Source organism: Dipteris shenzhenensis, chromosome 8 (genome assembly GCF_047967505.1).
Source record: "Dipteris shenzhenensis isolate YYH24624 ecotype China chromosome 8, Dip_SZ_1.0, whole genome shotgun sequence".
NCBI classification, from domain to species: domain Eukaryota; kingdom Viridiplantae; phylum Streptophyta; class Polypodiopsida; order Gleicheniales; family Dipteridaceae; genus Dipteris; species Dipteris shenzhenensis.
Genome location: NC_141603.1, coordinates 14409913 through 14435113, shown reverse-complemented (window position 1 = coordinate 14435113; position 25201 = coordinate 14409913). Strand labels below are relative to the sequence as shown.

The following is a 25201-nucleotide window of genomic DNA, read 5'->3' as shown; positions in this document are numbered from 1 at the left end:
ACGGGCGTCCGTACAGTACGGACGACGCCGCCGTACCTGCAGGGAGCTACATCAGGGCAAAACTTTCGAAATTTTTTGTTTTCCCTCTTCTGGGATTCCGTACACTGCGCAGGTACAGGAAGTACAGCAGGCGTAGATTGTTTTTTGTTTGGGGAAGAAAGAGAGGAGAAAGAGCACTCTGCTCTTCATTCCTCTTGATTCAGGATCATCTTTCAGTTCACAGAACTGTGTTTTCTTGAAAGTACAGCAAGTACCTTCATTTACCTCGTGCTTGAGGAAAAGAGAACCACAGTGTGTGGTTGATTGCACAGTTATTTTGTTCTGGGAAGGTAATGCCTTGATTTTGCAAGAGGACATATGCTTTTACTGGGTTTGCATCTCAGTTTACGGGTGAGCAGATCATAGGGCTTTTGCCCAGCAGGTGATGCTTTGTATGCCTTGAGGCAGTGTGGTGCCAGAGAGCACACATTTGTCTAGATTTCCGCAGTGTCGAGGTGACATTTTCTTGCAGGTCACATTTCTTGTGCAACACTCAGAGAACCTCAGTTGAGCCACGCTTGGCCAGGGCGCATCGAGTTTACTCGGTCCCTAACTGTCCATCGTTGACAGTGCTCAAAAGGTTCCTCATTGAGTGTTTGTACGTTGGGATCTGTGTATGTCATTTTTACACAGGACAGTATATGCATTACACTGTTGGTTGATTTTGTCAGAGAGACTTTCATATTGCATACTACCTCAGTGTTGAGGTGTTTTTCACCTGGTTCAGGTGTCAGATCAAGGGGCTTTTGCCCAGATTTTGTTTGATAGCACTTGGGTCACCGACAGAGATCTTCAGATGCATTTTATCCCCTTGGCAGAAGGGTGATTGCTTGGGATTTATCCCATTTTCTGTTGCAGGTTTTGTGACAGGCTGAAGTGTCATTTTTTTTTGGGTGTTTGCCAAGTGGTTTATGCATATTAACTCAGTGCAATACCTCATCTGAGGTGGGAGAAGTGATCAGTACAGCCAGTACAGCAGTGTTTACAGCAGTGTTTGTGCCTTGTCAGCTGATTATGCACTGTTAAGCACTTGTTGAGCAGCTGCAGCATTCTGAAATTACTGTTTATGCCTCTTTGAGCACGGTACAGTGTGTCAGAAGGTACAGTATTTGCAGGGTCATTTACTGTTTTTGCTGCAGATCTTCCTGACAGTAAAAAACAGCACTATTGTGAGTGCTCCTGGCTCTTGATAGAGCAGGTTTTTTCTGAGATTTATTCAGTCTTTTTACCTCCAGTGAGTCAGATACTTTCCTTATCTGATATGGCATCAGGGGGAAGTGATTCTTCAATTCTGAACATAAAAAAACTGGAAGGAGCACACAATTATGCATTATGGGCAGAACAGTGCTTGAATGTACTTCTATTAAAGAAGATTTCTAAGCCCATAAGGGTGAAGGGTGTCAAGCCATCTGACATGGCAGCTGATGACTGGGAAGAGCTTGATTTGTCCGCAAGGGCAGCTATCATGCTCACTATTTCTGACACTCTTGTGTTCAATGTTCAGGCTGAAAAGACCTCTTATGGTCTATGGCAAAGGCTAGAAGAATTGTATGCCCAAAAGAGCTCAGCCAGTAAGGTTTATTGGTTGAAGAAGCTGGTTGATCTTCGCATGAAGGAAGGTACAGCTATGACCTCACACTTGAGTGAGTTCAATGCCATCTTTACACAGCTGATTGCACAGGGATTGAATCTTGATGAGGAGTTCAAGGCTACTTTCTTGCTGTGTACCCTCCCTGAGAGTTGGGACACTTTCAAGACCACCCTGTCAAATTCGAATGTCACTCTTATTTATGCTGATGTAGAGAGCTCACTCCTTATGGAGAAGATGAGCAGGAAGAATAATGCGAGCAGCAAGTCTTCAAATGCCTTGCAGGTACAGGATAGAGGCAGGACTCAGCAGAAGGGGAGATCTGCTAGTAAGTCCAAATCCCGCAGTCAGTCCCGTGGCAAAAAGGATATTGAATGCTTTTATTGTGGCAAGAAGGGACATGTGAAGTCTAAGTGCTTCAAGTTCATACGGGATCAGAAAGCTAAGAAGGCTGAAACAAACGATGCAGGCAATGGAAGCAAAGGCAAAGGCAAGGCAAGGCAGATGACTTGGATGCAGTGAATGTTGCAGCAGAGGACAGTGACAGTGACATACATGATGTTTTATGCTCTTCTGCTGGAATAGCACATGCTTTGGTTATTGATGGCCATGACATGCACACCTGGCTCTTGGATTCAGGTGCTTCTTTTCATGTTACTCCTCATAGGGAGTGGTTTACTTCCTACACAGGTACTCATGGAGTTGTTCATCTTGGGAACAACTATCTGTGACTCCTCATAAGAGGAGAACTCCCCAAAATAGAGCACCACTTGATCTAGTGCACACTGATTTGTGTGAGATGCCATAGTTATCACTAGGGGGTGCAAAATATTTTATTACTTTCATTGATGATGCCACACGCAAAGTGTGGGTCTATTTCTTGAAGCATAAGGGCGATGCCTTAGATGCTTTCAAGAAGTTTGTCGCTCAGGTTGAGAATCGGACAGGTCGCAGGCTGAAATGCCTCAGATCCGATAATGGGGGTGAGTATGTGTCACATGCTTTTGTGCAGTTTTGCCAAGCTAAGGGCATCAAACAGGAACTCACAGCTCCTCATAATGCATCTCAAAATGGTGCAAGTGAGCGGATGAATCGAACTATTCAGGAGAAGGTTCGATGTATGTTGTCTTATGCTGCATTACCCCATGGCTTTTGGGCAGAAGCCGTGCAAACAGCAGTTCACATTATTAACAGGTCGCCAAACAAGGCTTTGGAGTTGAAAGTGCCAGAGGAGGTGTGGTTTGGCAAGCCACCTTCTTATAAGCACTTACGTGTATTTGGCTGCGAGTGCTTTGCTCATGTACGCAAAGAACTGCGCACCAAACTGGATCCAAAGTCTATTAGATGCATCTTTATGGGTTATGGTGACGAAGGTGAAATGGGGTACAGGTTATGGGATCCCGTTAAACGGAAGATTATACGCAGCAATGATGTCATCTTTAAAGAGGATAGTGTACACAAGGAACCCGTGCAACCTGTGGAATACAGGAGGGTTATTTATGATGATGTTGGACAGCAAAGAATGCCCATTTATATGCAGCAGCAGGTTGCTGCAGATAACCCTGTTTAAGAGGGTATACAGGCTGAAAATCAGCCAGATAATTTTGCCAATGATGCACCACTGGATATGCCAGCAGATGGGGCTGTAGAACAGCCAGATATGGTGGTACAGCCACCCGTCATGCATGAAGAACAGGCTGGACAGCAGCCTAATCTGGAACATTTTGTTAGGAGGAGCACCCGTGTACAACGGCCTCCTGCCAGGTTTGTTCCAGGAGCCAATAATGTGGCTGATTTTATCATGCTGACAGATTGTGGTGAGCCTTTCAGCTTCAAGGAAGCTATGGGAAGAACAGAGAAAAAGAAGTGGGAGAAAGCCATGCAGTCAGAAATGGACTCCCTACTTCAAAATGATACATGGGACTTGGTGCAGTTACCTGCAGGCAGAAAGGTTTTGCCATGCAAGTGGGTTTACAAAGTCAAAGTGGATTCAAATGCTTTACCGAGGTATAAGGCCAGATTGGTTGCCAAGGGATTTAAGCAGGAGAAGGGCATTGACTTTGATGAGATCTTTTCCCCTGTAGTCAAGATGACTACTTTGAGAGCAGTGTTAGCTCTTGTTGCTCATGACGACATGGATTTATGTCAGATGGATGTGAAGACAGCTTTTCTTCACGGAGATCTCCATGATGAGATCTATATGAGTCAGCTAGAGGGATATGCTGTTAAAGGGAAAGAGCAGCTTGTGTGTAAGCTCAAGAGGAGCTTGTATGGACTCAAGCAGGCGCCAAGAGAATGGTACAAGAAGTTTGATGCCTTCATGCAGTCCCAAGGGTATCATAGGTGTGAGACCGATCATTGCTTGTACACCAAACGGGCAAAGGATGGCAGTTTGATGCTACTCATTCTATATGTGGATGACATGCTTATTGCCAGTAAATCTCAGCATGAGATTAGTGCTTTGAAGAAACAACTGCATAAGTCTTTTGACATGAAAGACTTGGGTGATGCAAATCATATTCTTGGCATGCGGATTACTCGTGACAGGTCCAAGGGACTTTTGTTTCTGTCACAGAAAGAGTACATTGACAAAGTACTGCAGCGCTTTAAAATGGAGGGGGGGAAGTCTATTAGTACCCCGTTGCCTCCACATTTAAAACTCAGCAGTAAGGACAGCCCCAGATCAGATGATGATAAGGCTGAAATGGCCAAGGTTCCGTATGCATCTGCAGTTGGATCTTTGATGTATGCCATGGTTGCCACTCGTCCGGATATTGCTTTTGCGGTGGGAGTCATCAGCAGGTATATGGCAAATCTAGGCAAGAGGCACTGGGAAGCAGTGAAAGGTGTCTTGAGGTATCTCAAGGGTACCAAAGACTTGTGCATATGCTATGGTAGGCAGGATGCATTGGTGCATGGTTTTACAGATTCAGACTATGCAGGGAATGCAGATAACCGGAAGTCTACTACCGGTTATATTTTCACATTTGCAGGAGGTGCTATATCATGGGTGTCTCGGTTGCAGAAATGCATTGCACTGTCAACTACTGAAGCTGAATATGTTGCAGCCACTGAGGCTTGCAAGGAAGCAATATGGCTTACTCGGCTGGTGGGAGACTTGGGCATTACAGGAGATATGCCGGTTTTGCATTGTGATAGTCAGAGTGCTATCATGTTGGCAAAGAATCCGGTCTTTCATCAGAAGACCAAGCACATAGATGTGAAATATCATTTCATCAGGGAGGTACTGGAAGACAAGCGACTTGAGCTTGTGAAAGTGCATACTGATGATAATTCTGCAGATTTGCTCACTAAGAGCTTGCCTACTGAGCGGTTTGCACATTGCCGCCACATCATGGGATTAGGATGAGACCATTCTTATTTTATGGTCCTGTATACAGTAACTGTATATTGCTGTAATTTTTATTCTTTTCTCCCCTTTAGGCACATTGGCCTTTAGGTGGGAGGTTGTTGGGGTAAAGGCACATTGCCAACCCTTCATTAAAGATAGGACACCTATGACTGTCTTAAGACAGTCATAGGGTAAAACCTAATCCTAATAAAACTAATGAGTTTGTGGTGTGGCTTATCACTTCACACCCGCACATTTGGAGTTCTCTCTCTTTCTCACTCTCTCCCTCTTGCTCTTCTTCCCCCTTCAGGCCCTTCACACTTTACATTTGCAGGAAGAGCAAAGTCGTGCTAATAGGCAAGCCACTATTCCTGATCATGCATTTGCTTCATAACAGACAGGAAAAGGCAATGCTTCCAAGCCTATGGGCAAGCCTAAATATGCGCCTAACAGTGGCAATTCCTCCAATGCATCTCAAAATACAACAAATAAGTCAAAGAAGAAAAGATGCAACTATTGTCGCAAGCCAGGGCATGAAATTTCAGAATGCAGGAAGCACATTGCTTCGGAGAAAAAGAAAGCAGGATTGACAGTCAATGCCTCACATGCAATTGAATCCCATGAGCCAGCAGATGCCTCACATGCACATTCTCTCCAGGATGATTGGGCATGGGCTGTCCATTGCTCTTTTGATCCCTCCAAAGTTGGCGGGCCTTGGGCTACGCTATGATGCAGGCGCGCGTCCGCAACTCAATCCAGGATCAGACCTAGCACCTGGGAATGAAACTTGCTCCCATCGGCTCTCTGAGAACTGAACCTCTAGGCCCCTTTTATAGACTCGGGCCCCAAGCGCCAAAAATAGCGAAGACCTCTAATTGGTTCGTACCCTTGCCACTCAACCCGAGAATCAAGCCTGCCTAGCACTAAGCCTCCCCAGGCTACCTGAGCTAGTCTTGTGTACCCAGTACATGTCGGATACCAATCCGTGCACATGACAGAGAACTATGGCATTGTCATCATGAAGATCATATACTAAGCATCTGTATCCATCAAATATCACTCTGAAATCTGAAGAGGCAATTGCTGAAATTGAAATCAAGTTGACTTCAATTCCAGGCACAAAAAGAACATTTGTCAAAGTGACAGGATGGCTTGAAATGGATGTGAGTTGCACATCTCCAATTCCTTTTACAGCATAGGAAGCATTATTAGCACATGTGATAGTTCCCCCTCGAGGTGCATTAGCTAAGGAATGAAACAACTGTCTGCAAGCAGATCCCAGGCTTCACAGCGCCACCTGGTGGTATGGGACACCAAGTTGGTTAGGATCTGGTTGGGAGTTCGTGCCAGTAGCTCAGCTCGTGGCTTGGAGGGAACATCTCCTGATTCGAGATCACATCCCGTAGATGTCATAATGGGTGGTGAGCAGCCTGCTCAGTTTCCTCACGTGGGTGTGTTCTTGTGTTTGCTTGCAGATCAGAGGTTTTAGGAGTGCTGGGACGTGTCAGTTGGTATCAGAGCCAACTCCTGAGGTAGAAACTTCTGTTGCGAGAATTTTGGATGATTTTCTCCTCCAGGTATGCCCTAATTTCGAAATTCGTGCTCAAACCCTGCAAGTGCTTGTTTGGTTCATCGGTTTTGGGAAAAGGTTAAGATTTAGGGAAAGAAGGAAGGAAGAAGAGAGAGGGTGAATTCGAGGCTGCTAAGTGGGGTTAGGTGAGAGAGTGTGAGGTGTAGCTAGAGGATTGTAGGAGAGGATTGTAGGAGAGGCGTGAGAGGGGCTGCTAGGCAAGCGAAGAGTTGAGGGGAACCCCAGGGGATCCCGTGTACGGTCAGGGCTGCGCAGTGATTAGGTGACGCATGTAGGAGAGTGTAGAGGGGTGCGCCATAGGCTGGAGCAGGATTGCGGCCAGGCTGTTGTTCGGGGAGGCTGGATGCTAAAAAAAGCATTAACCCTCCAAGTTTGGGAGGGTGGGATTTTTTAGAAAGCATAGCTTTGTAAAAGCTGTACCTTCTACTTTATAGCCTGGCGAGGCCATAGTTCTGCCTCAGCTTATGCTAGTGCGCACGAGAAGACCCCTTCACACCCCTGGCGGATTTCGTCATCTAGGTACGGCTTGCAGCAGACTTCCGTACGGCACAGCCAGCAGGGGGAGTCTTAGGGTTCACTGACTCGAGCTGATCGTCAGCTTTGTACCTCTTTTGTCAGCCAGCCTCTCTTCTCTTTCGTCACCTCCTCTCGGGACAATTTTTTCCTCTGCTCCACTCTCCTTCAAGCTCCGATCCCACCTGTCACTTCTCTAAGTTCACTCCCGTCATCAGATCAGGTTTCAGATATGGCTGATTCTGTAGACCCTGAGCTTGCGATGGGAGACCAGGATATCAACTACCATGCGGAGGATGACCAGGGTCTCTACGATGATCTGATTACGAAAAAAGCCTTCAGTGAATTCACCACTACTCTTGATGGAAAGTTTGAGCAGGTTAACACGAATCAAACGGGGTTGACACAGCAACTCCAAGGGATTCAGACTACACTCACAATTTTGACTAGCATTGTTCAAGCGCTCACGCATGTGGATGCCATGGCTTCAGTGTTAGGTCCGAACATCATTCCAGATTCTTTTTCCGGAGACTAGAAGTCTCGTACCAAGGAGGTTGTTGACACTTGGTTGCACAAGTGGCAAGTACACTTTCAGTTCCACCCTTCTCCAGATGACAGGAAAATACAGCTTGCAGCGGGGTTTATGTCAGGAAAGGCTTTATTGTGGTGGAAGGAACTCCAACCCAAGCCTGCAACATGAATAGATTCGAAGGGGTCTTCAAGAAAGAGTTTCTGAAGAAGGAGGAAGATTACGATATCGTAGGCAAGCTCAAAGCCCTCGATATGTCCAAGTTGAATCTGACTTTTGAGGTTTATCTTCAGAGGTTTCGGGATTTGCAAACCAGAGCTACAAAGATGGATCGAGTGACCTTGTTAGGTTTCTTTGTGGATGGTTTGCCTGACTCATACAAGTTATAGATCAAGAACAACAAATGTACCACGTTGCAAGAGGCCATGAATTACGTGCGCATTTATGATGATACCATGGCCAGTGCAAAGGGAGCCACAGTTTCCGACACAGGTGGGAAGAACAAGAGGAAGTTCTTCCAATCTACCACTGGTATCGGGGAGTCGAAGTCTTTAGACAATGCCTCTAAGAAACATTTGACTCAGGCGAAGAATGGTCGTGCTCGTTTCCTTCGTACCTTGAAGCTAAAGAAAGAGGGACGTTGCTTCATCTGCGAGGAGCGGGGCCACACTAAAAATGATTGTCCTAAGCACAAGAACCACAAGCAAGCGTCGGGACTGAAGCTTTAGGTAGGTCCGGGTACCAAAGCTAAGGGAGCTAATCAAGTTTCGATAACAGGTATTTCTGTAAATGTCATTACCTGCCTACTTTCTTGCAATTGCACTTTTAATACTTCGTTATTTGGTTCCCATGATCTTTTCCGAGTTTATGGAGAAGTTAGGGACCAAAGAGTTCACATTCTCTTTGACCTGGGCAGCTCTCACAACTTTGTTAATTACAAACTTGTGCAGAAGATGGGGCTGTCCACGATACCTAGTGATCACACCTATGAGGTACAGCTTCCAGTTGGGAAGCAGTTTTGGGATTGCAAGATTGAAGCGCTTCCTATCCGGATTCAAGAATACACAGCGGCTCTTACGTGCTATATTATGCACTTGGAGCATGTGGACTTGTTAATCGGAATAGAGTGGTTTAAAACCCATGATATTCGGATTGGATGGAAGGAACATACTCTTTCTTTTTTGGATAAGGACACCCAATTTTGTATTCAGTGTGATAACATTCCCTCTTCTTAGGGACCTATTGTATCTGCGATGTAGCTTCGAAATATATTAAACACTTCTCATTATGATGTCTATCAGTGTGTTTTGATTCCGCTTTCTTCATTTGTTGTCTCTGTTAATAACAAGAATGATTTAAGTGTGTTTGAACACCGTGAATGGAGAACGTTGTTAGATGATTTCATGGATGTATTCCTTGCTCAACTGCGGGAAGGTTTACCTCCAGAACGGGCAGTAGATCATCGCATAGACTTAGTACCTGGGGCTCAACCTATTAGTGTTCCACCTTATAGGATGAGCCAGCTTGAGGAGGATGAGTTAGCTTCACAGCTACAGGATTATTTGAATATGGGTTATATTCACCCAAGTAAATCACCTTGGGGAGCACCTGTCCTCTTAAGAAAGAAGAAAGATTCCACATGGAGAATGTGTATAGATTATAAACGATTGAATAAAGTGACAATTAAGAATCGATACCCTCTACCCCGTTTCGATGATCTAATAGACCGTTTGGCTGGAGCGAAGTATTTCACCAAGATTGATTTGCGTATGGGTTATCACCAAATCCGTATCTATGCTAAACACACAGATCGAACCGCATTCCGAACTAGGTATGGCGACTACGAGTTTCTTGTATTACCTTTTGGTTTGACCAATGCTCCTGCCACCTTCCAGTAAATGATGAACGATTTGTTCCGAGATTTTCTTGTTAAATTCGTTGTAGTGTTCTTAAATGACATCTTGCTATATAGCCGAACGCTAGATGATTACATATGACACCTCCGGATTGTCTTAGTTATTCTAAGACAGCATAAGCTCTATGCCAAGATGAGTAAATGTGACTTCTTTATGAAGGAGATCATTTATTTAGGACACAAGATTTCTTCTGAAGGTATTAGCATTGATCTGGATTGTATCCAGAAGGTTTTAGAATGGCCTATGCCTCAGACTGTGAAACAAATTCGTTCTTTCCTAGGATTTACGGTATTTCTACGGAAGTCTGTGTGTGATTATTCACACATCACGGCACCCTTGACAAACATATTGAAAGGTCATGGACGCAGGTCTACCCAGCCGATCTCTTGGAATGATGCATTGAACAAGGCTTTTGAAACCTTGAAGTTTTCTATCAAGGAAGCACCGGTTCTTGCATTACCCGATCCTACCCGGCCTTATGTTTTAGAGGCCAATGCGAGTGATTTTGCGATTGGGGCAGCTTTATTCCAAGAGGGCAGACCTGTAGCTTTTGAGAGTAAGAAGCTAGACGACACCCAATATCGTTGGCCCACACTAGAAAAAGAACTCTATGCAGTAGTGTATGGCCTGAAGGTTTGGAGACACTACTTGTATGGTTCGAAGTTTCTTGTATTGACCGATCATCAGTCAATCAAGTATGTGTGTGATGGGTCTGAATTGAGGAGACGGAAAGCTAGATGGGCAGAATTAATGCAAGTTTTTGATTTTGAAATACGTTATCGAAAGGGTTCGTTGAATAGTGTGGCGGATGCCTTAAGTCGAGTCAAGTTTGTAAATGCTATGTCATTTACAGAAATATCCTTAGACCTATTTCAATCCTTGAGAGGGCTTTGCGCAACTGATAGTCATTTCAGTTCTTATTGGTAGAAAGTCCAGGATGGGAGCTCCATGGTTGACACCTATGGTACAGGCGGCGGGAGGCCAGTGGATGATTAGGAATGGCTTGTTGTTCCGGAATGGAAAGATTTGTGTGCCAGATGTTCTGGAACTTCGATCCAAGGTTCTCTGGGAGTGTCATGATGCTCCTAGTGCTGGACATCCGGGTATACATCGGACTCTGTCTCTTGTGAAACATACCTTTTATTGGCCTAAGATGCGTGCATTTATTGAAAACTATGTGGTAGGTTGCCGGGTTTGTCAGGTTACTAAGGCAGAATGCCTTAGAAGCGCGGGTTTATTACAACCATTGCAGATTCCATGTAATAAATGGGAAAGTATTTCCATGGATTTTATTATTGGTTTGCCACGAACGCACAAGGGTCATGACTCCATTTGGGTCATAGTCAATCGTCTGACAAAAATGGCTAGATTCTTACCTACTAGAACAACTATTTCAGCTGTTGAGCTGGCTCATGAGTTTGTGGACCACTTGTTTAAGCTGTATGGTTTGCCCTCTGACATAGTTAGTGACAGGGACTCAAAGTTTACAAGTAACTTTTGGACACTTGTTTTTGAGAAGTTAGAAACTACTCTAAGTATGAGTTCCTCAGATCATGCACAATTCGATGGCAGTACAGAGAAGGTTAATCAATTGGTTGAAGATATGCTTTGGGCATATGTTTCTAAGAGACAGTCCTCATGGGAACATTATCTACCTATGATAGAATTTGCTTATAACAGTGCAAAGCATTCGAGTACTGGCTATAGTCCTTTTATGCTTATGTACGGATTTCAACCTAAGTCACCAGTTATGGTTGGGTTAAAAGGAATCCAAAATGATGCTGCAAAGATCTTCTTGCTCGACATGCAGGAAATGTTGCAGTTTGCCAAGGAGTCTATTAGAAGTGCCCAAGATCGGGACAGATTTTATGCTAATAGACATCGTTCACCTAGAGAGTTCTCTGAAGGAACGATGGTATATTTGCGAATTTCCAAGGAATCCAAGAGCCTAAGTACTGGTTTGGTTCCGAAGTTATCTCCCAGATACTGTGGTCTGTTCAAGGTCATTAAAAGAAGTGGACCAGTTGCATATGGACTAGAATTGCCTCCTGATGTTAAAGTACATCCAGTCTTTCATGTCAGTAGACTGAAAGAAGTATTAGGTGCAGATGATCAACTTGTTTCTCCTCAAGAAATAATAGAAGTTACAGATGTGACTTTTATTCCACACGAACCTGAGTGTATTCTTGAATTTCGTGAAAGACAGATTCGTAATAGAACTATCACGGAATACAAGATCAAGTGGAAGGATCGTGTTGAGGAGGATGCAACATGGGAGACATTACAGAACCTCCAGAGGACATTCTCGGGTTTTTTTAGCGAACTCAGGAGTGAGTTCTTAGAGGAGGGGAAGTATGTCATGTGCACGGATTGGTATTCGACGTGTACTGGGTACACAAGACTAGCTCAGGTAGCCTGGGGAGGTTTAGTGCTAGGCAGGCTTGATTCTCGGGTTGAGTGGCAAGGGTACGAACCAGTTAGAGGTCTTTGCTATTTTTGGCGCTTGGGGCCCGAGTCTATAAAAGGGGCCTAGAGGTTCAGTTCTCAAAGAGCTGATGGGAGCAAGTTTCGTTCCCAGGTGCTAGGTTTGATCCTAGATTGAGTCGCGGATGCGCGCCTGCATCATAGCGTAGCTCAAGGCCCAGTAGCAAATTCCAGGCTTCACAGCGCCACCTAGTGGTATGGGACACCAGGCTGGTTAGGATCTGGTTGGGAGTTCGTGCTAGTAGCTCAGCTCGTGGCTCGGAGGGGACATCTCCTGATTCGGGATCACATCCTGTAGATGTCATGGTTGGGTGGTGAGCAGCCTGCTCAGTTTCCTCACGTGGGTGTGTTCTTGTGTTTGCTTGTTGATCAGAGGTTTCAGGAGTGTTGGGACGTGTCATTCTCACTGGCACTTTGCAAAAGGGGCTTTATCACCTTGATCATCACTCAGTTGCACTTTCTATTGAAGCTTTTGCTATTTCAGATTCACAGCTTGCTGAAACTCCTCTTTGGTATGAGAGAATGGGTCATCTCAATTATAGATCTCTTGCCAAGTTACATTCACAGGGCATGGCAAATGATGTGCCTCAAACTCATACAGTTTCCAAACATGTGAGTGAGGGTTGTCTTTTGGGTAAGATGCATTGGTTTCCTTTTCAAAAGAATTGTCCAAAACTCTCACAAAGGAAATTGCAGCTAGTGCACAGTGATGTCTAGGGCCCAATGAGGACAAATGCCATTGGGGGGTACAAATATTTCATGACTCTAATTGATGACTTCACAAGATATTGCTGGGTATATGCTTTTAAAGCCAAATCTGAAGTGTTCTCATGCTTTCAGAGGTGGCTGAATATGGTTGAGAATGAATCAGGATGCAAGCTGGTCACCCTCAACACAGATAGGGGGGGAGAGTATATGTCAAAGGAGCTTGATGCACTACTCCTTACACTCCTCAGCATAATCCTGTTTCTGAAAGGAAGAACAGGTCCACTATGGAGATGGTCAGATGCATGCTTAAGGCCAAGTCCTTGCCTAATAAAATTTGGCTTGATGCAGTGATGTGTGCCAACTGTGTGCTGAATAGATCACTTACAAGGGCATTGAGGACTGTTACACCTTATGAAGCATGGAAAGGCAAGAAGCCTTCACTTTCACACATGAGAGTTTTTGGGTCTCTTGCATATGTTCATGTACCATCTCAGCTGAGACATAAGCTTGATGACAAGGCAATCAAATGCATATTTATTGGTTACAGCCAGGAGAGCAGAGGGTATCGGTTGTATCACCCAAATACTAGGAAGATTATTGTCAGTAGAGATGTGATCTTTGCTGAACATTCGGTTTCTCCTCTTGTGGACTGCAAAGCTAAGCCAGAAGTGGACATGTTTGATGCCTTTGACTCTTGGTCCCCTCTGCTTCCCTTAGAGGGAGACTTTGACCAGCAACATGAGCCTCCTGCAGGCCCTCCAACAAGCAATGATCAGCCAGCACCCCATGCTGATTTGCAGGTTCCTCTTCCAGCACAAAATGATCCCACTATTCATGATGCAGTGATTGAAGAAAGAGCTGTCAATAGACAGCAAAGGCAAGTTCCCAAATGGCTTCTTGACACATTGAGGGACAGCAAACAAGATCAACCTCTTGCTGCCCGGACAAGATCAGGGAATAGACAGATGCAAGGTCACTTTCTTGAGTTTGCACTCCTTGCTACAGCTTGCAATGAAGAGCCTTTGTGCCATAAAGATGCTTTTGACAGCAAAGAGTGGATGGATGCAATGAGAGCTGAGCTACAATCATTAGATGTGTCATTGCCATTGCAGCCCATCACCATTGGCAAGTGCACCAGCTTGACATCAAGATTGCCTTTCTTCATGGGGATCTGCAGGAAGAAGTTTATGTGACACAACCTCCTGGCTTTGAGGTGGTTGGCTCTGAAAACAAGGTATGCCGGCTGAGAAAAGCCCTTTACGGTTTGAAGCAGGCACCCTGGGCATGGTATGCTAAAATTCATGGACACTTACTGTCCCTTGGTTTTCAAAATAGCCCCACAGAGCCCACTCTTTATGTCCGTGGGAGTGGAACTGATTTTTTAGTGCTGATTTTATATGTGGATGACATGCTGATCGCGGGCCCTGATACTAAGCATATTGCAGCTTTCAAGGCTGATTTGCAGCAAGCTTTTGAAATGTCAGACATGGGACAGCTGCACTATTATTTGGGCATTCAATTTGCTCATGTTGAGGGGGGTATCGTGACATCACAGTCCAAGTATATTGGACAGCCCCTTGATCGTTTTCAGTTTGAGGATTGCAAGCCAATCTCTACTCCAGCGGACCTTAGCTTCAAATTTTCAGCTCATGATGGGAGCCCACCATGTGATATCACTCTTTACCAGCAGGCTGTTGGATGTCTCATTTACTTATGCCACACGAGACCTGACTTACAGTATGCAGTATCCCAGCTCAGTAGGTTCATGCACATGCCCAGTTCACAGCATTGGTAGGCAGTGAAGAGAGTCTTCAGATATCTCAGAGGCACTCGGGATTGAGCCCTCTTCTATGGTGATCAGGGTTCACTTACCATGCATGCTTACACAGATAGTGATTGGGCAGGTTGTTCTGACGCCAGAGTGTCACATACCGGCAACTGTTTTTTGCTTGGTAGTTCATGTATCTCTTGGCTCAGCAAGAAGCAACCAACAGTTGCTACATCCAGCTGTGAGGCTGAGTATAGGGCAGCCTTCACCGCTACAGTAGAGTGTCTGGCTTCGACAGTTACTTACAGATCTTGGTATTCGCCAGACATGGTCTCCACTAACAGCTAGAGTGCTTTGGCCATTGCACGTAATCCAGTGTTTCATGTGCGTACCAAGCACATTGAAGTTCAGTATCATTATGTTCGAGAGCGGTTGTCAGTAGGAGACATAGAGTTGTCCTACCTTCCCACAGAGGACAACATAGCAGATATGTTTACAAAGGCACTTCCTCGTCCCAAGTTCGAAGTCTTTCGACAGGCTTTACACTTGGTTTTCTTTGTTACATGATCTGGCATACCTTGTATATTCAATGGTGGCTATATCCTTTTGGATGAACATGTGCCACCATGACCAGAAAATACCAGGTATTCTGAGACGTTTCCAGAATACTTCAGCCCATACAATGGAGGGGGGTTTGTAGGCCATGTTCTCCCGGTCATATTGATGCCCTCTGGGCCCTGGTATGTGCCATGTAGCTTTAGTTATTGGCACTTAGATCACTTAGTACTTTTAGTGTCTTATGACACCTAGTACTAGTGGTACCACTAGGACACTATGTCCTACGGTTCTCCTTTATTGTACTTTGTACTTTCATTTTCATTCTTCTAGTTGATGTGACGGCTTCCACTTCTTGCTCCACTCTTGTGCATCCTTTTGCTTCCGTGAGCCTACATGCGGTATCAGCTGGGGCTGCTGCAAAGGCTGTGGAGACTGCTGCAGGGCTGTCTGGTACTTCTGTTACTACTGGAGTTTCTGCTGTTGTGGAGGATGCTAGACTCAAGGGCGAACACCCTTTATATAGGGATAGGGCTTGTCGAGTGCTGACCAGTCTGTGGCCTACAGGCTTCCACAAACTACCCGACTAGTGCTGCCGACCAGTCCATGTTCGTATGGTTTACAAACCCATTTCGCTAATTGATCACAAAAACAGTCATTCATTTGCAAAAAGCTCAGAAACCTGCCAAGAAAGCAGTCACCCGACTACTGCTGCAGGGATCTGACCAGTCCCGACCGTGACAGCCGGGTACTTGCTGTGCATCCATGTGACAGCCCTGTACAGGCTGCCCTACTCTACTGCCAACCTGCTGTCTTGTGCTGCTGAACTGTGTCCTGTGTGGTTGACATCAGCCTCCGTACAGGCTGACATCATCCTATCCTTGCTGTAACCTGACTAATGGACCTACTGGTGTGGGTTGCATGCAGAGTTGCGGAACTGCCATATAGGCAGCCATGCCAGGGGCTGCAGATGCCCATGATATCCTCTTCTGCTGAAACTGGAACAGATGGCAAAGCTGAAGACCATGTCCTAAAACTGCCTGAACCTATGGCTGGTGTTGAGTGATCGATAGGCCAGCTACTAACTTCTTGTATGCACCATAAAATGCACCCGTGCCTTTCTGTCTTTAAGCCATGGTGCACCCAAGATCATGTTTGCTGGCCTAATTGGGTGTCGATGTATATTCGCTTCTCTGCTATCTCAGTAATGTGGAGCTTGACATCCCACGCACTCTGGTATGGATTGGTAGCTGGGCACACCCAAATGCACTCTGAAGTTGGAGCATGGTTGTTGACTGCACTGTTTGAATATGGAGCTCGGTAGCGAGAGCCTTGTTGGTGGACAAATCCTCTAAACTGCCACCGTCAAACAAGAACAAAGTGGTTCTCTTGGAGGGTCTCTTTTTTGCTGAGTTTTTGCCACCTATGAGACCACTAAGACTACTCCTAAGGTCGTGGCATATCTTGATGGAAGGGAAGGACTATTTGAAACCAGCCTCAACAACGTAAAGGGTGGTAGGATCCACTTAATTACAGCATACACAGTAAATTGACAAATAATTATGCACCATAGATTAAATCACAAGGAAGCTAGAGCACTCCTACTCAGATACAAGGACACCGATTGGCCCCAAACGTTGGCACCCCTTGCAGTATTTATGTAACTGTCATTTGAAGCCAAGTGGCTGATTACAAAGGTCTCTGGGAAGCTGTATCACAAGCAAACCAACGCCCGCAGACTCCATGTCCAGCCCACCCTATAATTCCCTGCTCAACTCCAAATGGTAAAATGGCATCCAATTACTAGACAACCCTCTGTCCTCACCCAACCAAAGCATGCAACAGAGACCCCAAAAGCATCCCATACCTGCAATGGCACAACCAAGTGCCCAACCAGCCAGACCCGGCTGAACAACTGCAAGACAAGCCCTCAATATCCAAACTCTGGTGCAATCAATCAATAGAGCACTTCCAAACAGGCTGCCTCAATCTATAGCCTTTCTGGCCAGCATAAATCAACCTTTCTTCGTGAGGAAAGAAACCCAAATGCAATAACTAGCCAACAACCAATCAGGGAATGCCAAAAGCAGGTAAAAAGCAAGCCTTCTTCTACCAGTATCCACAGAAGATAGGTCACCGGGGCTGGAAAACGCTAGATCCTGCAGAGAAAAGCTGATTCTGCTTTGGTACATCCTCAAAAGCAGCTTAGAAGAGAACACCCACGCCTGGAAAGTTACCAAAATCAGCAGCAACACCCAAGAGCTCCCCAGAACCAAATCGCAAGTTTCCTGCAGAGCTTGGACAGCCTGGAAAGCAAATCACAATCTCCAACAGCAGCCTGGACAGGTCGCAATCACCTGGAACAGCCCTGGAACAAGTCGCAGCCACCTGGAACAGCCCGGAAGACCTGGAGATCAAATCGCAATCTTAGAAATCGCAATCTGCAACAGGCTCCTTTATCAAGTGCAATTTCTTCTGGCAGGCTCTGGATGCATCGGAACTAGCCCTGGTTGATGGCCATTTCCCCTGGTAGGCTCTGGATGCTCCCGGCAGATGGCGACTTGGCTCTGGCAAAACTTGGCAGGCTCTGGCAGCTCGCAACTGATGATTTGGCTCCTCTAGAACTGATTTTGGCTTTCTGCCCCCAAAAACAGGGGGCTTTGCTCTTTTTGGAGTCCTGTGCTAAAATTAGCAATTTTTAATTGCACCACTCTTTTGGCCCCCTGTTGCACACTTTGGCCCTAGGAATTAATTGCCTAGTAGCTGGGCGCACATTCACAATTCCCAAGGGTCTACTAGGGAATATTAATTCCCCAAGTGCCACCCCATGGCCGGACCCTCGTGTCCCAAAGGCTCAAGGCAGTCACGCGCAAATTACGGGGGTCGAAAATCAAGAGTCCCATAATTTCACGTCCTTGTGACAGACCCCCCTCTTGAAAGAAGGCAAACGCCCTCAATTGCCTGCAAACCAAACAAAAGAAATAATAGCAATGGAAAAATGAAAAGCAAGTGAAATAACCAAAGCTGAAATAGAAAAATAACCAAATCTGAAAGACAACCAACAGATCAACCAAGCCCCAGAGGCTCAAGGCAATCATGCACAAATTATGGGAGGCGCAAATCAAGAGTCCCATAATTTCACGTCCTCGTGACACTATTTGTAGAATATGCAATGCCGGTTGTCATGGCCACGGCATATGCAATGATAACAACAATGCTCCATCTTGTGCCTCTACTTCTTCTCCACATTGAGAAGGGGTGTCTTGCTCCCACTTTCTACTTCCCTTGCTACTTCTCACAATCTTAAGGGAACAATTTCGAAGCTTTGATACTAATGTAACAGGCAAGGGGCTTAGAATACTCTCACACTAACTGTACCCATCCGAACTATTGAGTGCGGTACCTTGGAATGCTGATTGTAGAAAGAGAGAACGAGATTCCAAAAGCCTAGATGGCAGCTTATGCTTGGGTACTGTTAAAGAAAACTCGTGGGTTCGCCCTTATGCATCGTCCTTATCTCCCACATAGAATCTGTCAAGTCTCTCTAGCTAGCAATCATACCGACGCTGACCAAAGGAATACCGAGGAGTCATAGAAAGCTTTGCCTCGCACCACGGATTGCGGCCACTAACTATGAGGATGAGCTGCTTCGACATGCTACACTCTAATGAAGGCTTCACTGAGGAGGAGGCTCCAGCTCCATGCCCTCCTTGAATTCTCAATAGATGAGTCCAATTCGGGAGGCTCTCTGTGAGCTGCCTTTAGGGAGGGCCATTGTTGTTGGCAAGCAGGTGCATAGACTTTTAGGATACTTGTTGGACTCACCCATCCTCAAGCTAATCCATATTGTCTGTCTTTGTATGAGCTCTTCCTAATAAAAAACATCCATGGCCAGAGTCACGGCTACCGAGATACACTCCACCGCTCCAACCCACTGCTTGGGACCCAACTTTTGTCCCTTTATCAGAGAGGAGACGCCACCATTGTCTAAGGTCCGAGGTTGAGAACATGCGCTCTTGAATCATAAGAATGTCGCAGTCAACCCATCAATACCCATTGTTTGCAATTTCTGATAAAGAATCGACTGTTGCGGCTTCTAACATGCCTGATCTTGTAAGTCGTGCATGATCCAAATCACCACAGTCCAACTCATGGGAAGTAGGGGGGGTGGCAAACAAGGAAGCTTGTGTGACAATCTCATATTTTTGTGATTTTGGTGGGGTTGTGGATGAGGAATAGTCTATATTTATGTGATGGTGTGCCAAATACATAAGTAGCTCATTGTCCACCTTCAGGGCCCACACTGTTCTCACTGATAGTCAGAGTGCTATAGTAGTGGCAAAGAACCATGTGTCTCATGCTCGCACGAAGCACATTGAGGTTCATTATCATTATGTCAAAGAGAAGTTGCATGCAGGGGAGATTAGTATGATCTATGTGTCAACACATGACAATGTTGCAGACATCTTCACCAAAGCACTTCTACGTGATAAGTTTGAGGCATTTCGCAATGCCCTGAACTTATCTCCTTTTGGTGATTAATCACTTTCTTGTACATCACATTGGCAGTGTAAGGGGGTGCTAGAATTATTTGGCATATTCTAGGTAGTGGCCAATGTAATTAATAAGTGAGTTTGGGGCACTTTTCCCTCACTAGGAGGTTTTTTCCCCTAACCACAGTTAGTGGGTTAGTATAGTTTTGTCACTTGGACAAAACTATCCTCTCACTTGTACTCATCTTATCTTCTTCTATAGCACACTTACGTTTTGCTCTTGCTCTCACACTTTTGCATTCTTGCTACCTTTCTTTCTCACATGTCCCATTTGCATTTCTCGATCAAAAGACGTTGGTGGTTAAAGTTTGGAAGTTTTTGGCGATCAACATAGATTTTTTCCCAAAAAATTGAATGCCACGGTCACCCAGCTTTTGTCCCAAACCCTAATGAGCGCCTAATTTTCTAGCATTGGATTTTTAATATAAAAATTAATAGCACCTTGCCTCTTCGTCCTTACAATGCGCCCCCATGCCTAGCACTCTGGCCAAAACACGGCTTCTTTATCACAGCCTAAGCCCACCCCTTCACTGGCTTTGGGCATGCTAGTACGGAGCCAGCATGGAAGGCATCTACTTGCATTGAAGACATTGTTATAGGAGCCTTGGAACCTCAACCCCTTGGCCTAACATGCCCTCATCGTCCAAGGTCTCAAGAAGGATCTTGTCAACAATGACTCTGGGTACTCTGTGATCATCCTAAGCCACAAAACCCCGTCATTTGCAAGGACCAAGGCTGTCGTAGGCAAAGGCTCTAGTACTGTGCCAAAAGAACCTCCCATGGAAGATAAAACGAGCCGGTAGTCCTTTAGAAGCCCTAGGAAACAAAGCACCATTGGGAATTGTGGCACATGGTATGTATGGTACCAAGGTATAAATAATTTTAGATGCGGGTTGAGGAAAATAGGACTCTACTCCACAAGGACTTGAGTATTGACGGGGGGAAATCAGCTGGAGAAGAAAGACACATCTACCATAGATGCTGACCTGAATGTGGTCTCTCCTGATGGGTGTGAGGCATACTCTGCGGCCCACCAAGCTGCAATCTTCACTTGTTGCTTGTCCTATAGGGAGAGGGAAATCCGAACGGCTGCGGAAGTCAAGGGAGCTGCCATAAGAGCCCCTGTGCCCGGACCAAGGTTCACCACAAGGATTGTATTCCCCAAGGAGACAAAGCAGAAAAGCTGCTCATGCTAGCTAAGGAAAGAATGGGATTGAAAGGAGGGAAGAAAAAACAGGGGGAAGAGGGGTGGAAAAAGAGGAAAAAAGAAGTGGACACTAGGACTGTGGGCTGCACCCACCCACCAGAAAACCTTCCTAGGCGACAAGAAACGGCCAGAAAAAACAGCTAAGGGAGCTCGAGGCTGCTAGCTGGCCCCTTTGCAAAATGGGCCAAAGGCCTGTGGCTCGAAACAGAGGAGCACAGTGTCCAACAAAAGGGAGCTGGCAGCAGCTGCAAGCTGCCAGAATGCTAGAGCAATGCTAAAAAAATGCTAACTTTCTGGAAGAGATGCTAACATGAAGCTAACATAAGCAAAAAAAAGCTAACACTGATGCACAAGAGAGAGTAAACTGAATTGGGCTTATTCGATGCGGTTATAGCTAGTTATACCTTTGATGCACCGCCACTCTCCCCCTAGACCCCCCTCTAAGTCCAAGAGATTGAAAGCCTCCTCAAACTTTAAAGGCCCCTGGTCTTAGAGACTCTCTGGCAGGACGCCGAGACCCTCCGATGAGTTGGACCATGCTGAACTAGGTAATGCACAGCTTACATGATTTTGCCCGGTACTAGGCAGTAGCCATAGGGGCTAATCCTTTGACAAGAGTTACAACGAGCCTGGTAGACTTCTTGATGCTTCAGGAGCATTTGTTCTCTGCAGTGGATATTCGCAGATCAGTCAACTTCTTCTTGCTAGAGGCCATTCTGTTTGGTCTCTAATAGTGGGCCGGAGTGGGTGGGGGAGAGTATATCGCTTTGTGTCTCACTGGCTTTAGAGGTATTTGATTAGGGAGACTTTAATACTCAGGATTTGGAGGTTTTTTGGCCATACCTCTACCTATCTTGGGGTGTGTGGACCTGCTTGCTTTGGGGGGATTCGCTTTTCATTAGGCACGACAAATAAAGAGGGTAGTTAGCATTTTTGCAGAATAATACCTATTCTACAGAGAGCATTCAAGATAACATGCTCAATATAGAAAACTGAACTGACTATGTAATAATAGATCACGTAACAAAGAAGCATTGAATCAACACTACATGGTCTCCACGTATGCATTGCCAATCATAGGCTTCCATAAAATAACGCAACAACCCACAATAGCCCTTTGAGGCTTAACAATCAACATCAATTTCGACTGAAGTAGGCCTCAGATTTTTTAGGATGAGCTGCCTTGTTCTTTCTAAGGCCCCAACATTGTGTCGTCGATTGTTGCCACCCTTGCAGTATGTGGCTACTTTGCGTGTTCAAAGGACATGTTCCTAGGCGAAGAAGAGACACACAACCTAATCTTTTTTGTCAGCCCAGGCTAATCCTTCAGCATACTTGGGAGAACTCCTAGTCAACTCAGGACAGAGAGGAAGCTTTTGGAAGGATCCAGATCACACATTCGTGCCTAGGGTGCTTACCCACCATTTAGGGATTTTATCCCCTTGATGTTTTTATTTTCTACCTCTCCCGTTTGGTTCAACAACTGTGCCTTAAGGTAAGTCTTATATTGTGCTTTTGCTTTATTCTTCCTCAGATGGCTATGTCAGTGTAGAAGAGTGTAGTACCCAGCGAAATGCGTTGTGCTACCAAGATGAACACTTTTGAGTTCTTGTAAACTTTCTGCACAAAAAAAAACGATTTATATTTATATGCGCACACATTGTCGGGTGTCAACCACAGATTTCTCATCACCTAGTACTAATGTCAGGAGCGCACAAGGCTTGAAAGAAAACTACAGATTCTTCAAGAGCTGCCCCCTCATAATAAAACATGGCAAGACTTGATAATATCAAGTCCTCTCTGACTGCAGACAGGAAGCTGTCCATCCTCGTACAATTGAAGGTTGCTGCAGAAATGCTTTCAAAATCTGTTTTGAACCAAAAGTTGTAATGGATGGGATATGTCGTCCTCCTAACAGTCTGGAACTGCCTTTTTTGGGTAGGGTTCTTGAGCTTATCCTGTTTCCTCTGGCTAAGAAGCATGATAGGGTGGTTGCCAGTATTTTATCCAGTATTTGGTACTGGTTTTGAGGCTGTGAATGGTTAACCATCATTGAAGACTTATTGACCAAGCCAGCCAGGCTTCAAACGACCTTTATTTAGCAAGCTGTCCGTTTTGTGCTGAAAGAGATGGCTGCTGATGCTGGCTCCGGTATGCTCGTCTCATAAAGGAATTGCAGGCTTCAGTCAGTGCCCCTCAGGTAGTTGCAGCAATGTACATTGTCATCACAAGAAAACTCAGCTTTCTTTGTCTTTACTCCATTCACATATGAGTACAGCATGCAGCAATCTATATTTTTTTGTTTTTACTGTCATCTGATAGTGGTCAACAGAGGCCTTTGGTCCAAATTTTCAACACAGCATAGAAGGGGCAGTTGCAAAGATCTGTGAACTTTTGCATGGCAAATAATTAATCATATAGAGGAAATGTACAAATTTTATTTTGTGTTGTCATTGAGATTCTATTCCTTTCTAAGGCAGATTTGTGTCTGTTGCTTCTTGTAATTATTGAGTTGAGCTCATTTATGCTGCACCAGAGCATGTGCACATGAGACAGTTTTACACGTTAGGAGTCGTGAAATATTTTGTGCAAGCAGTTACATGACTTTTTTTCTCAAGCAAGTCCTTTCTGCTAACATGCTGAATATATTTCAGATCTTCTGCTGGGAAAGGGGAGGAGTCTGCATGGATCATTCCATCACAGGAGATATCCACCCTTTATCCTCATCAAGAGATGGAGGATAACCTGTATGTAAACTTGTGTCAGCTGTTTGTGCCAATGAAACTTGCAGTGCACTGTAACAGAAACTGTTTTCCTGTGAAGTTGACACCAGACATAGGGGCCTCTCTAAGACCAAAGGTGACGACGTCTGAGGGTTTTTTTTCTGCTGAGTCAAGACTATCAGGCATGTTTGAGTACACTCGCAGGTTGGCTGTACAACTGTTTCTCTTTTCGAAGTCAAGCAGCTAATCTCTCTCACAAGGACATAAATTGTATTCCATAGCTTGTTCTGTACTGGTTTTGAGTCCAACTAGAAACTGAATTGTATCCTGTATTCATTCACAGGTCTTTTGTGAAGAGACCTCTTCCAGATCAGACATCACCTTGTCCAGAAGATGACGAAAATATGATCTTGCTTGCAAGATTGGTTGCATCAAAAGTATTACGAAATTTCAATGTTTCATTGGTTTCTGTCGTCACCCCTATCTTTCCAGGAGTTACCAGTGGTGATTCCTGGAGCCTCTTCTTGAGATTTAGTGGAGAGACTCTAACAGAGTCAATGTTGTGCCTGATAACTCTTGTGGTTGAAGCAGATAGCTCCAGTGTTAACAACACCACTGTGCAAGTCTTTGTGAAGGTGAACTGTGAAGATTCTATTTTTGGGCTGAATTTGCTGAATCGACTCGATAAAGCTATCAGTGGAATTGATTAAAGCGGCAGCTTCACTGTTGACCTCATCTCTCATCTCAAAAGAGCCAGAAAGTGCCAATTTAAATTATATATTCTTTGATGTAGGGGTGATTGTATCGAAGTTAGGCGAGGGGAAGTACTGACTACAATCTCACGTTGAGCCATTGTACAAGTCTTGTGAGGGTATATTATTGACTCGTAGAACTCATGTTCACATATGTGAGTTCCACCAGTAAACACACTCTCTAATGAGGGGGAGAGAGAGAGCTTGTAGTGTTTCTGATTTTTTAAAGGGGGTTTCATATTCAGGCATCTCATATGAATTATTCTGGACTCCTTGAGGGTACACTCCTTGGTAGATGCTTTGCTGCAATGGTGACATTGCATCCTTTTTCTCCATACATTCCGTTTATAGCTTGCACGCCTTCCCCTTTGGCTGCTAAAATAGCGTTTAAAGATCCCTTGCTTTCCACAGCACACGTTTTTCTAATTCTAATGAGAGAAAAGACCATGTTGTTTGCTAGTTCTCTGAATAAAAGGCTACGTCTGGATTCTTAAACTCTTGTAAAAGGTTACCATGAGGAAAAGATCCTTTATTCAATACTACAGATTTTGCTTACCAAATAAACAAGTTTTGTCATCTTCATTCTCCCTCATAAAACCTGGTAAACAACCTCTTGGAAGACATTGTTTGCCAACTACCTGGACATTTCTCTGTGTTTGTTAGCACTGCCTTCTAGGGAGCGCACTAGATACACTTTTGTTAAAAAGTGTCCGACACACTTTGTTGCCACATGGTCCCCTTCTATTTAGACTCCAAAAGAGAGCCTAATGGAAGCACTCAAAAACAATGAGAAAACACTTCAAGGCTAGTAGCATCTAAATACCTCACAGCATAACTATCATATAAAGATTGCTCGAGGGACATTCTGAAGAAAACATATGCTTAAGGGAATTGTTGTCCCATCCTAAAATGCCATCTTTGTG

The 25201-nt window shown here is 44.9% G+C and overlaps 1 protein-coding gene across 4 annotated transcripts in view; it reads left to right on the top strand.

Moving 5' to 3' along the window:
* PAT2 (protein affected trafficking 2) overlaps positions 1-24615 on the top strand; it is a 63456-nt gene extending 38841 nt beyond the window's left edge. For 3 of the 4 annotated variants that reach the window (XM_087377829.1, XM_087377830.1, XM_087377831.1), the window contains exons 9-10: positions 23458-23730; positions 23870-24615. In XM_087377829.1, the coding sequence (XP_087233955.1) occupies positions 23458-23730; positions 23870-24236 (640 nt within the window). In that variant the 3' untranslated portion in view covers positions 24237-24615. Of the gene's footprint in view, positions 1-22745; positions 22975-23457; positions 23731-23869 lie in introns of those variants that run through there. The other variant, XM_087377832.1, reaches the window with a different exon arrangement.
* Positions 24616-25201: the final 586 nt, after the last annotated feature.